Source organism: Mustela nivalis (genome assembly GCF_964662115.1).
Source record: "Mustela nivalis genome assembly, chromosome: 12".
NCBI lineage: Eukaryota > Metazoa > Chordata > Mammalia > Carnivora > Mustelidae > Mustela > Mustela nivalis.
The window spans coordinates 102,838,743-102,851,366 of record NC_139031.1 but is presented as its reverse complement, the minus strand read 5'-3'; the positions used below and the strand labels follow the sequence as shown (position 1 = coordinate 102,851,366).

Genomic DNA, 12,624 nt, shown 5'->3' with positions numbered 1-12,624 from the left:
AAGCTATACAGGGAGCCAAGGGCATAGAAAAGCAAGAACATCTATAAAGCATGCTTGCACTTGAATTTACTTTTGTTGAATATATTAAACACCCTTTAGTTCCAGCCAACACAAACAAACCAACGAAACCAGCCTCTGAAAAGCATGGAAAGAGAGAAGATTTTGAGACCCTGAATCCTATCCTTCCCTGTTTGCCATTTCCTGGAGGAGATGGACATTCCTCCCTCCTTCCCTGGGTAATGCAAAGCCCAGGCTAACATGAATTGCCCCTTCCCTCTCCTGTTTTGTTGACTCTGTGCTCTCAGATTGTATGAGCCTGCTTGGGCTACCATAACAAAATGCCATAGATAGGATGAAGTTTATTGTCTCACAGTTCTGGAAGCTGGAAGTCCAAGATCACTGTGTTGGGGAGGGATGTCTTCCCCTGAGGCCCCTCTCCTGGGTTTGCAGGTGGTCACCTCCTTCATGTGTTTTCATGTGGTCTCCCCCCTTTCCCAGTCTGTGTCCTAATCTCTTCTTTGGCAGACACCAGTCATACTGGATGAAGCCCATCCTAAGGACCTCATTTTAAGTTAATTACCTCTTTGAAGACCCGATCTCCCATTATAGTCCCATTCTGAGATACAGGAGGTTAGGCTTTATCATACGAATTTGGGGTGTAACACATTTCAGTCCATAACACAGCCTATTTACATCTGACTTACAGCCCAGTAAAAGGCAAGCAAAGGATTCCTGGAACTTAATGAAAATAAACTCCAGCTCCTTTAGGCAGCACAGAGAGGGTGTAGTGAATAAATAGAAAATATCATCATATAAACGGGATACTGAGAAAAGTAAATTTGGGGTGCTCCAAATAACTGGGACTCATTACATTAAACAAAGGACAATCTATAGACAACTCAATCCGAGGTGTGTCCCAGACGACACTGAAGTAAGTCATAATGCTCTGGCCACCTCTGACTACCATGATTCCCTAAAAAAATATGACATTTTTAAATACTTCAGGACCTGTATGTAGAAAATAATCCTAAATAGAAAAATACTTAAATTGTCATATTTAGCAAAAAGAGATGAGATGTGTTCAAAATGATAGACCACCATGTACGCTCGTGCTGATCAACCCTAGAGTGTAGCTCAGCATGTCCCGTTTGAATACACATTGTCTGTTCCCACAACCCCAGCTAGAGCTTCCTGCTATCTCCCTGACTCATACCTGCTTCCAGTGTAGACAGGAGCGGGGCAGCGGTGTGCTTGCTGGAAGGAGTTCTGGCTCCTGAGTCAGACTTCTCTGGACTCAAAGCTCAGTTATACCAGCTGTGTGACCCCAGCCAAGCCATCTTAAGTTTGTTTCCATTTCTGTAAGGACAACACCATCATATAACCAAGAGGGCTAATACCAAAATTTAAAAGTACACTCAAAAACACGTGGGAAGCATCCCATCAATGGTACCCATGTAGTTGGCTTCTCAAGATCAAGGCAATATAATAAAACATCTCCCTCTATAGAAGCTTCCAAGTTCTCTTTTTTCTCCAGGAAGGAAAAGGAAAGAAGCTTTTCCTCCAGGCTTCTCCTTATTCCCTAATTCCCTGCACTTTCTGTCACTTTTTATGGTCCATTATGTTTGAGGTATTTATACACCTATTTCTTTTGCCAGTAATTGCACATTACAATACATGATTTTCAGATTCAAGTCAGGGTCTGCAAAGCTACATCTAATTAAATGACATTTTTCTAATGTTGCTTATTTAAAGTCTTTGAACTTTTCATATGGAAAACCACAGTTGTTTAATGAGGGAGCTTAAATCTCTGCTTTCCCTTTCTTTATTTGGTACATGTATTTTTAAGTATGATATTTCTAAAGATTAATGCATCAGAATCATTAGACTAAGAATATCATAGATAAAGCCTTTTTTTGTTGTTGTTATTTACCTCAAAGAATTACAATGTTAGGGTTGGGAAGTAACAGAGGTATTACTCTAACATCCTCTTTTTCTGAGGGAAGAAGTTATCAAAGAGGGTCAATCTCTGGGCTCACTTTGGTGTACAAAAGGCTATTCCATCTAAACTTACAAGTGATTCTAGAATTAACAGATACATGTTTATACACTCCCTATCTTGGAGTGAGACATATGGGCTCCAGTAAGGATGCTACTGCTTATATAATGTCAATTCTTAATAAGTAAGAACTTTTCAGAATTTTTCTTGGTCTCTCCATATTGTCTGGTTAAACTCTGGAGGGAAAGCAGAACCCCAATGTCCTAAAAAGAAAATGCTTATTTTCTTTGAAAGAAATGTATCTTTCTTAAATTCTTAGATATCTTAGAGTCATCCCATTCTCTGACTGTGTGGACACTGCACAAGCTCTTAAAAGAACTATTTTATTTTCCCCTTGAATTTCTTCTCCTGCATAAGCCTTAGTTTGCTTTTTGAGTCCTTAGTGAGGCTGCAACCCATTAATTTGTTTCTCTACTGAGTTGTATCTGAGGAAGAAAATTTTAATTGATTATTGTCTTACCCAGTTCTTTGATGGTACTTTACCACACCCAGGGCCAATAAAATATTGATGGAATGGTAAAATAGAAGGCTATCTCATGATCCAGTGACTCAAAACTGTGAAAAGCTTTTGTCAAGTAACAATATTTAGAAGGACAACTCAATAAGTTAGAAGGGGTAGACTGACATGCAAATATCCATCACCTTTTATTAAGCAAATTAAAAATAGATTTAATCTTTAATATGTGTCCCTACAGAATAAAATTTACTGGATTCAATGTTGATTATGTGCTTGGTAGATTGGCTAATTACCTTGGGACATATACTTGATGCATATTAATTTGGGTTCCATGTCAATTATCACTATCTTTTATTCACAGTATAGCCTCCATTTAGCACAGTTCAGGAACAATAAGGACGTGCACTTGAAAGGTAACTTCAGGCAATTCTGAAGGGAGACAAGATGGCACCCAGAAGGAGCCCGGAGCTATGAATGAGAACCCAGGTTCTAATGTGCTCTGGAACACATGATCTGGGCCAGTCATTCACTCCTTGTTATCAGGCTCAGTGTATCTGCTGCATGGGAATGTCATGTGAACCCGGAGAGCAAAAGCATTACCACGAGGGACCAGAAGAGGAAAGAGCTCCTTATGCACTTCCAGGGTAGCATCTTACTAACAGCTGTTTGCGGGTAAAATGTTAATTGGTGGTTAAAAGCTCATTAAGGAATTTAAAAGACTGAGAAACCCCAAACCTTGGTAAGGACGGAGAGCAGCTGGAATTTTCTTACATTTCTTGTGGAACACGAAATGCTACAACCATGGTGGAAATCAGTCTGTCTGATAATTTCTTTAAAAAGTTCAACATGCATTTATAGTACGAGACAAGAATTCCACAATTCCCCTCCCAGGTATTTACAGAAGAGAAATGAAAACACAGGTATACACAAACATCCGAACATCAGTATTTACGACCACTCTGTTCTTGATAGCCCCAAACCGGAAATAACCCATATGTCCATCAACAGGTGAACGGATGAGCAACTTGTGGCATAGATATCTTTATAAATATAGAGATATGCACCACAAATATATACTATATATACTACTCGGCAATAAAAAAAAAGCGATGACACTGCTGACACATGCAACAAAACGAATCTTAAAAACAATATTCAAGCCAAAAAACCCAGATAAAAGAAGAGTACGTACTGTACGGTTCCATTCTTAGAATCATGCCAAATGAGTCCGTTGTGACAAAGTCCACTGTCCCACTGGGGGAAACTGATTCAAAGGGGATGGTTGAACTTTACAGAATGATGGGAAGGAAAGTTCTACATCTTGATTTGTTGGTGCTTTCACAGAGTATCTATTCGACAAAACTCTTCAAACTGCATGCTTGGAATGGGTATATTTTATTATGTATAAATGATCTCTTGGTAAATTTGAATGAAAAAATGAACACACAAACACACACACACACAACACACAGGGGAAACAGTGACAAATGTGCAATTGACACGTCCCAGGCTGGCTGTCAGATCCTGAGAAGGTGGTCAGAGATCAGGTGAGGCCGTGAACTTTGGTGGGAGGGCCAACCACTGTTCAGGGCCTGACCTGATTCTACTTCCCAGCTGCCTTCCTTTTGTAGAAACTCTGCTACACCTCTGTGAGTGTGAAGATGGCCAAGAAAGAAGTTCGTAAACCAAGGAGGGCCATCTCCAATCACAAACGACGCAATGGCTGAGGCTGATCGTGGACCTTTCCGGGGGCCCTTGGGCTGCCTGCTTTGTGTCAACTTCCTGGCTGGCGGGGGAGGGGAGGGCAACATGCAGGTGGAGAAAGACCCCTCCTGGGCCTTCAAGGGGACCTGGTACTTGCACTCGCTTCCCTTCCCTCCAACCTTCCTCTCCTGAGCTGGGCTTTTTCACCACCCAGAACAACCAGCCTTTGAGAGGCTCTAAAGGAGTCATGAAGAAATGGACATAAAGTCAGCCTTTGTCAAGGCACACTGAATTTTGAAAATTAGGTTTATTCTTGCTTCTGGCATGATGATTAAGAGCTCGAGCCTACAGGCCAGACTTTTTACATCCAGAAATCAGCTCCCCTACACCTACTGGATGAACCCACAAAACCCATTAACCTCTCAGAGCTTCAGCTTCTTTGTCTGCAGAACAGAGGTGAAAATAACACCCACTTCACAGGCCAATGTAAGAATTAAATGAGCGAGGGTTTCAAAGTCCTTAACACAGAGTAGCACAGAGTAAGAAAGCAACAACTGGAAGCTGCAAATACTACTGGATGTTTTTGTCCCGGCTGCCCCAAATTATCTCTCCATTTCCTACAGGACATCAGAAAACGTTTTCCCCCCACTTTACAGTAATCCAGCCAGATTTTGGATCAGGGGGAACAGACAGTTCCTAGACTCAATTCACACTCAGCCTAAAGGGGAACTTTCCTAAAACTACCAGTTTTAGAAGCCAAAATGCTTGGGTGCAGCCACACCTGTGAGCCTGAGCTGTGCATTCCAAGTTCATTGCAAACACTGTATTTTATCTGTACCTCCCAGAGAGGCCTGTCAAGTGCGCTATAATTGTGTGAACAGGCAGAAAAGAGTCCAGCCATACACTGTGGTCGAGAAAGGTAGAAAATTGGATGCTCCTGCCAGCCAAGTAGGGAATTAATAATATATTTAGGATTACTAATAAAATGCCTGTCAAGCAAGCAGCAACATATTATACACAGACACACACACACACACACACATTCCTGCCAGTTGGTGTAGAGTTTGCACTGTTCTTGAGAAGTATAATGTTCTTGGAAATACAATGCTTCAACCCCAGATGAAACTTCTGCCCTCTGGTGTCTCCCCACCCTGATTTCTCACTCCTGTGTGTATTTTTTACATCCCCCTCCCATGTAGCTCCACCAACCCTCCCAGACGTCAGTGGGTCAAGCAGCCTCCCAAGGCAGCCTTCTGCACCTGGCTCACAGCCAAGCATCCATGTCTCAAAGCCCCGTCCGCCAGGCTTCCTCTTCTTCCTCTTCATCCTCCTCTTCCTCAGCTTTGAGCGTGGGCCAGTTAGTCAGCAGTAAGTATCCTTTCTGGCTCGGTTAAATCGTGGTGGCCTTCTTGTTGCCTATCTGCAATGCCTTCCCTCCTCTCTCTCTCTCTCTTTCTCCCCCTCCTCCTCCCTTTCTCTCTCCCCACCGGCCCTCCTTCCTTCATTCCCTTGTTCTTTTTCAACATCAAAGAGGAATTTCCTGGCCTTTCTAGGCCAATAGCAGAATAAGGTCTCTGCCCAGGGCCGGATGGCTCCTTAGGGAATCAGGGCCCCAAAGCACGCCCCCTTGATGAGTGTGCTCAGGGGCCGGTCTCTATCTCAAGTGCTTTCTGCCACACTGAGTCAGTCCTGCTGCTTTCAGAAGGGAGCAGCTGATCAGCTTGCAGGCCATGAGCCGCGGAGCTCAGAACTGAAATAAACCAACAACAGGCACTCAGCCAGCAGGTCAAGCTGCTTTTCCGTGCGTTTGAAGTCCCCTGCCATTCTGTTTGTAGGTGTCAGAGGAAATAAAAGAGAGCGTGCCCGTGGGCGGGTGGGTGTGTGCGCACAAGGAGTGGCCTCCAGGGGCACATGGGGAAGCTGCCTGGGCTGGAATGAGATGGGAAATCTCTGAGCCACCATTCATAAAATAAAATAAGTCTACGGGTCTGCTTCCCTGAAGGGGCCACATATATACATAATCTTGAGAGCTGGTATGTGGCCCCACGTAAAGACAGCATACGTATCACACGCAGATCAAAACAGCCGAAGATGACTGGGATGGTGGTCTGCTTCCAGGTTAGTCGCTGACTGTCGGTGCAATTTTTACCCGTGAATAGAATCACAGAATGTGCACTTCGATTATAATGCTCCAGGAACCAAAAATCCAGTAATTACAGGTTTAAAGGGCTAAAGTACTGCATAGACATCTGGGCTGTAAAATAAGGATACAGTGGAGTATCTGTGTTGATCAGGTGTCATGAATAACTTGTTATAATGGGAACAGCAGGGATCGTCACATGTCTGTGATGTGAAGCAAAACGGAGGGTTGCCATGCCCACCCCATGCAAGCAGCCCCACCTGCAAAAAAGAATATATATGTCCGTGCATGCAGACATGTACATTCAAGAACATGGATAATTCCAGCAAAAAGGACAGGGAAGGGAGAAGAGAATGAGGAATTATGGGAAGATATTAAAATGCCCAAGTATGTCAACTAGCTTGGAGGCTCCTGACCCCAAAGATGGGTCAACACCAAACACAGTGTCAGGGTGCACACAGAGTGGCCATCAACCACTTATTATAGGATTTTCGCATATACAAACCCTCTCATCTGGGCCAGAAACTCTAGTTTTACTGGAATAAAACCACAAAGTTAATTTAATTATAGCCAGATTTTCCCCGATAAAGTCACTCCTCATAGGGGTGTTAGAAAAGGTTTCAATGTCATTCCCATTCAATATTCTGCGTAAGTTTCCTCAAAATACTCTAGTTGTAAATAGCAGCACAGTCTTAAGTGTAGGAGAGGCTTTTAAGCTTTGGTCCTAAAAGAAAAGGAACTGAGATCAAACAGAGAGAAGAAATAAGTTACAGGACAAAGCACCCCACAAATACAGTATTTTGTACAATGTTAAACACTCAGTCCATGTTGGAGATGAGTGAGTGGTTGAACGCATGGACAGATGGATGGATGATACCAGGTTCTTTCTCATCACTTTCTTGTCCTGGGCAGGAAAGGAGTAGCCTTTTTCAGAAATCCATCACAGAGTGTTGGGACAGATGGAATTTCAATTGCACAGTTGCCAATGGGGCATCTAAGTTTTGGGTGTATAATGAGTGAACCATATTACATATCCTGATATGAGATATAAAGAATGGGGACAGAGATTCCTTTACCATATGCACTTGAGGCAGGAAACCCCAAACTCATATGCAGAGCCTGAATGAGAAACCTCTGGAAGATACAGGAGCGGCTCTAGCAGTTGCATGGAGGGTCAGACTTCACAGAAACCCATTCCTTGCCTCAAAATTGCTCCCGATTTTGAGCATGTCGTTTAATTGACTTCTTTCTGTCTCAAAACCCAACTACACAGTGAATGATATACAGAGTATTTCTCGGATGCTGATTCCCCCCCCCCAACAAATCTCTGTTTAAGACTTGGATTGTAAAGTAGGGTTTTCAAAGCACTTTCAATACTCTGCTCATTTTAGTACACCAAGGCCATAGAAATCCTCATTTGCAGATCTTGAAACTGACATCGGATAGCTCCTGAAAGTGCAACCCATTTTGGCGAACTTCTGTCCGAGGAACCACATTCTGTCTTGGCAGAGAGGCTGTGACACTCTGTGTGAAAAATCTAATGGGCTGCAGGCTGGGATGATGACCCAGAGTCTGATTCAATGGGTCGTACACATGACACACAGCACAGCTGCCTTAAAAATTAAGATGTTTACACCTAAGGGGCGCCTGGGTGGCTCAGTGGGTTAAGCCTCTGCCTTCAGCTCAGGTCATGGTCTCAGGGTCCTGGGATCAAGTCCCACATCAGGCTCTCTGCTTGGCGGGGAGCCTGCTTCCTTCCTCTCTCTGCCTGACTCTCTGCCTACTTGTGATCTCTGTCTGTCAAATAAATAAATAAAATCTTTAAAAAAAAAAAAAAGATGTTTACACCTAAATTTTATCCAGTGACATTTGACATATATCCAGTGGCATATATCAGATTACCTAAATAGTCCTCAATAGTTCTTTAAAAGCCTGGACTCATGCCTTACAATTAAAGCACAGGCCTTTCCCTGAGATAATATAAAGAGAAAAACTAGACATCGTTCATGTTTTGAAATTGTATTCAAGCATGAAATATCCATCTAGAATTATTTTTGTCTGAGATGGCACTTCAACAAATCTGCAGATAAGATAATGTGGGGAGACCTAACCCCATACTTCAGATGTAGTTGTGGTACAGGTTAAAATACAGAGGGGAAAAGGGTGGTTTGGTTAGAGGCTGTCAATTTAAAAATAAAAACACAGTGCCATATATATGCCAAGCACAGGAATAGAAATTAAGAAATCAAAAATAAGTAATATGGGCTCCCTGCCCTGGGGGAGGTCATGAACCGGTAACAAAGAAACACAGTTATAATAAAAAGAAAGAAATGCTATGATCAACACATGAACAAGGACTATGGCAATACAGTCGATAGTTAACTTGGTTTTAGAGGTTGAAACAGAACAGAAGGACCTCCTAGAATAAATAATTCTTGAGTTGGATGGTTAATCAACAAATCCCTCCAAGAAACCAAGGCCATAGAAGGAACCAGGTCAAATTGAACTGGAACCCGTGGCCAAGACCTTGGTCAATGATCCCTCCCACATCACAGTCAAAGACTGTCATAATGCTGCTCAACTTGCCGCTATTCCCGATAAAATGGGACCAAAAGTCACCCTCAAATCTTCCCCACTCCAGGCAAAAGAACCCAGAGTTAATGCCCTAGCAATGATAATGGGAGCTTCATATGCAAAGGACATCACATCTTAGCTCAGCATCACCAAATAAGCATACTCCTTACTTCCCAGAACACCTGCTGTGGGCACCTATTCTCTGTACCCATACAGCTTACCCTGTGCCCTGCGCTAAACCTTGCTTGGTCTTCACAGTCATTGGAGGTAAATATAGTTTCTAAAAGCAGGGCTTTTGGAAAGTCGAACAGAGTCAAACAAATGACTTGACAAATGTCCCAAATTGGCTCAAGACTTCCATAGCACTATTTAAAAACAGGTAGATTTCAGGTTTGTTTGTTTTTTTTTTTAATTCCTTGCTGAGCTTGGTTTTGTATTCTTTTTCAGTACATACTCTTTAAACCCCTGGCCTGTAAACTTGATTTTTTTTTTTTTAAGACAGCAAAGGACCACTGGCTATTACCAGAAAAAAGCAAACCATAAAGTGAACATAAAGATGCATGGTGATAGCTTATGGCACCCCTGATTCCCATGATCACGACTTCCACCATTTTCCACAATGAAGTCACCATATTGCAAGTAAACTGTTCTCCCAAATTACATTGCCCGTTCTCAAGCAGTTTCTTACTTCTCAGAAATATTTGGTAAATACACCCATTATTTGCTGTGAGAATTGCATAAAAAAGTAGACGGGTGTTTACCTAAGTCTGTTAATTCGTACTTGGCAGCTTCTTTAAAATTGCATATTATTCATAGGAAAATCCCGTAAGCAGAGGTTGTAGAAGGGTGATGTTGATGGAGGTGATGGTTCGACCCACTTAGCAAACCCTTAAGCTGATGTCCACATTAACTGGTAGAAGGAGCTAAATTTTAAAAATTAAACAAAACCAAGAAAAGCATCTGTGCTGGTCCATCCTCGGCCCTCAGGTTGGTAGGGACCCGTGGACCATACAACCAGATTCTGCAGAACAGGATTTTATTCACCCAATTTGCATTTAGTTACCATTAAAAAAAAAAAAATGCTTTTCAGCCCTTGCATTCCAGATTTGATTTGGGAAACATCCTGCTTATGAGATCTTGCCAGTTTTCAAGGCCAGCTCATTCTAAATCTCTGGGCCAGTTAATCTCTATATGGGTTGATCTTCTGGCTCCTCTAGCAAGGGTCGGGTTTAAGGCAGACTCTGGCAGTCATTGCTGTTGCTTCCTGACCCTATACTTAATCTGTTGGTTTAACTTCATCAAGAGCAAACGTCTCGAAAAGGTGTCACTTCCTCCTCAATGCACAGAAATCCCAGACTGGGTTGCCCTAGCCCTGGATCGATCCGGGAGGGGATCTGAGAGATCCTTCTGAGGCCCCCATCAAGGTAGCCCCAGAATTCTCCTTGAAATTAACCCAATCTCCCCAAGCCAGGAGACTGGGTGAGGGAAAACCAGACTGAGCTGTCCCAGGATGGAATGTCAATCTCTAAGCCAGACTGAGGGCTGATGTCATATCTCAGGGAAGAGGGTCCCATTACATTTCCCCCTCCTCAGACAGAAAAGCATGTATCTCTTAAGGAAGAGTATTGTTCTGACGGGGCGGGGGAGGGATCCTCAAGAGTTTAAAACAGAAACTTTAGTATCAAAAAAAAAAAAAAAAGAAGAAGAAAAGAAAGCGTCAATTTTTTTTATCAATTCAAAAACGTCTTATAAAAACCACCTCATAAATTCTCCCAAAGTGTGAAAACAATTCCCACATGTTGTGATCAGGATAAAACTAATTTTTGCCCAGGGGTGGGCCCCTTCTTTGCATGGTGAGGCCTTTGTAGCCTTGGGACTCGTGGAGAAAACTGTAGTAAGACATTTTACCATCTGATTTTATGAGTAAGAAAAATAATATAAAGAAAACTGGGCAGCTCATCTCCAGCATTAACAAATTACACAAAGAAGGAGACACTGGCTTCTCTTCCCTGGGCCTTTATCCAACAGATCATCAACCTATTTAAATTTCACAAGAATTCCTATCTCATCAGCTCTCTGAGTAGAATGAGGAAAAAGACAAGAAGGGAAATGTGTGAGAAGAGGAAGAAGGAACTCAGCTTCCTGGTGTGATGAGTGTTCGTCCGGAGCCCCATGGAAGTCCCTGGGCTCAGTGGGGCAGGTGCCCACCTCTCTGAGCTCTAGAGTGACAGCTTTGACAGTCTGTTCAGTGCAGGGAGTTAAGAGCCCACAGCTTTCTGGTCAGCCCTGGTTATCATCAGTAATCAGGCACATGCATAGATTTTGTTGCTAGTCTCCCGGAACCAGGAAGGAGAATACACATGAAAGGCTGCAGGCGAAGGGAAGAAGTAAGAGAGATCGGATTTACATAAAATGCAACCCAAGTCCTAAACATGCAGAGACCACAGGGCTGAAGCGGAACAGTGTTCTCCTAGATCAAAGACCCACCCCTCACGTGCTGAGTAACTCCACTGATTCCTGTTGATCTAGAGAGGGAGCTAATACAAGGCAACAGATTTACCTCCCGCAAGGACTACTTAGCTTGACTCAGAGAAAAACTCTCCCCCTAACTAGGGACTACACTGGCAACCCCAGTCCAGACGTTTGCCACTTGACAGAAATAAAGGAGTTGGGTTCAGGGAACGCAAGGGATGGGGTGCCTGCCCGGGGTCCCCCCTCCCAGCGCCTTTTTGGCTCATCACTCTTTACGCAGGTGGCACAGCAACCTTCCTGTGTCGTGGAACCTGGTGAATAAGGACGGTAAAGAGTGGAGAGAAGACAGCCATTTGCAGAGGGTGATGCTACTGGTCCCGGGCCAGGCCAGAAACATAGAGACCCCCATCTGTGGGGTCAAGGGATCCCCTGCTGCAGAATCATGTGGGGTACTTGTTCAAAATGCATGTCCTGGGCCCCATCAGGCGACTCCTAGCCCTGCCAAAGGAAGAAAACACCGTCCTAAAAGCTATAGCGTTATAAGGAAAGTCTGCAGTTTCCAGTTTTTCAGCCTTGATTTTGAACCTCTGCTGCCCACGCTGGTAAGCCTCCCAGGACTCTCAGGCTTCCCTCCCTGCGCCCATCTGCACCAAGTGGCCAGCTCAGTTCCAAACCAGATCTTCCTGACTACTATTTTACCATCACTTTCTTCCCCCACAAGAAGCCCTGTTACGCTTTTTTAAATCCCGGTTGCCCTCCTTCCCCGGCAAAATGTTAATATCACAGATCTACTGCACATCTCTACTGTTTATGTCCCACAGGCCTCTGGGGGGGCCACAACCCTCTGCATTGGGAATGCACAACCTGAACATAGAGTCTCCAAAATAGGCTGAGCCAAGCAGCGGGTGTAAGGGGGGCTGCCAAGGAGGAGGAGGACGAGCAGAACGGGCAGCCAGAACCAGTTCGAGCTGACTGATTGTGCCCAACTAAGTGCCAGTGGAGGCCTGGTGCAGCCAAACCTTCTAAACATTTCAAAAGAACATAAAAAAAAAAAAAAAAAGATGTGTTTCTTGAGAAACCTCCCAATGTTTAAATGTTGGCAATTCCAAAAACCTGTAAGCTCTAGGAAAGCTGAGCTGTATGTGCAAGCTGCTCATTTGCAACTTCTGCTCTAGGAATGTTTAAGGAAGAAATGAGAGAAGAGGCTCCAGGCTGCTGTGT

The 12,624-nt window shown here is 43.5% G+C and overlaps 1 protein-coding gene across 1 annotated transcript in view; it reads left to right on the top strand.

The window, feature by feature from the left end:
• Nucleotides 1–12,624, top strand: part of POU6F2 (POU class 6 homeobox 2) — a 369,574-nt gene that overhangs the window by 346,764 nt on the left and 10,186 nt on the right. The window contains exon 8 of the mRNA XM_082692653.1: nt 5,417–5,585. Coding sequence (XP_082548779.1) covers nt 5,417–5,585 — 169 coding nt within the window. The remainder of the gene's footprint in view (nt 1–5,416; nt 5,586–12,624) is intronic.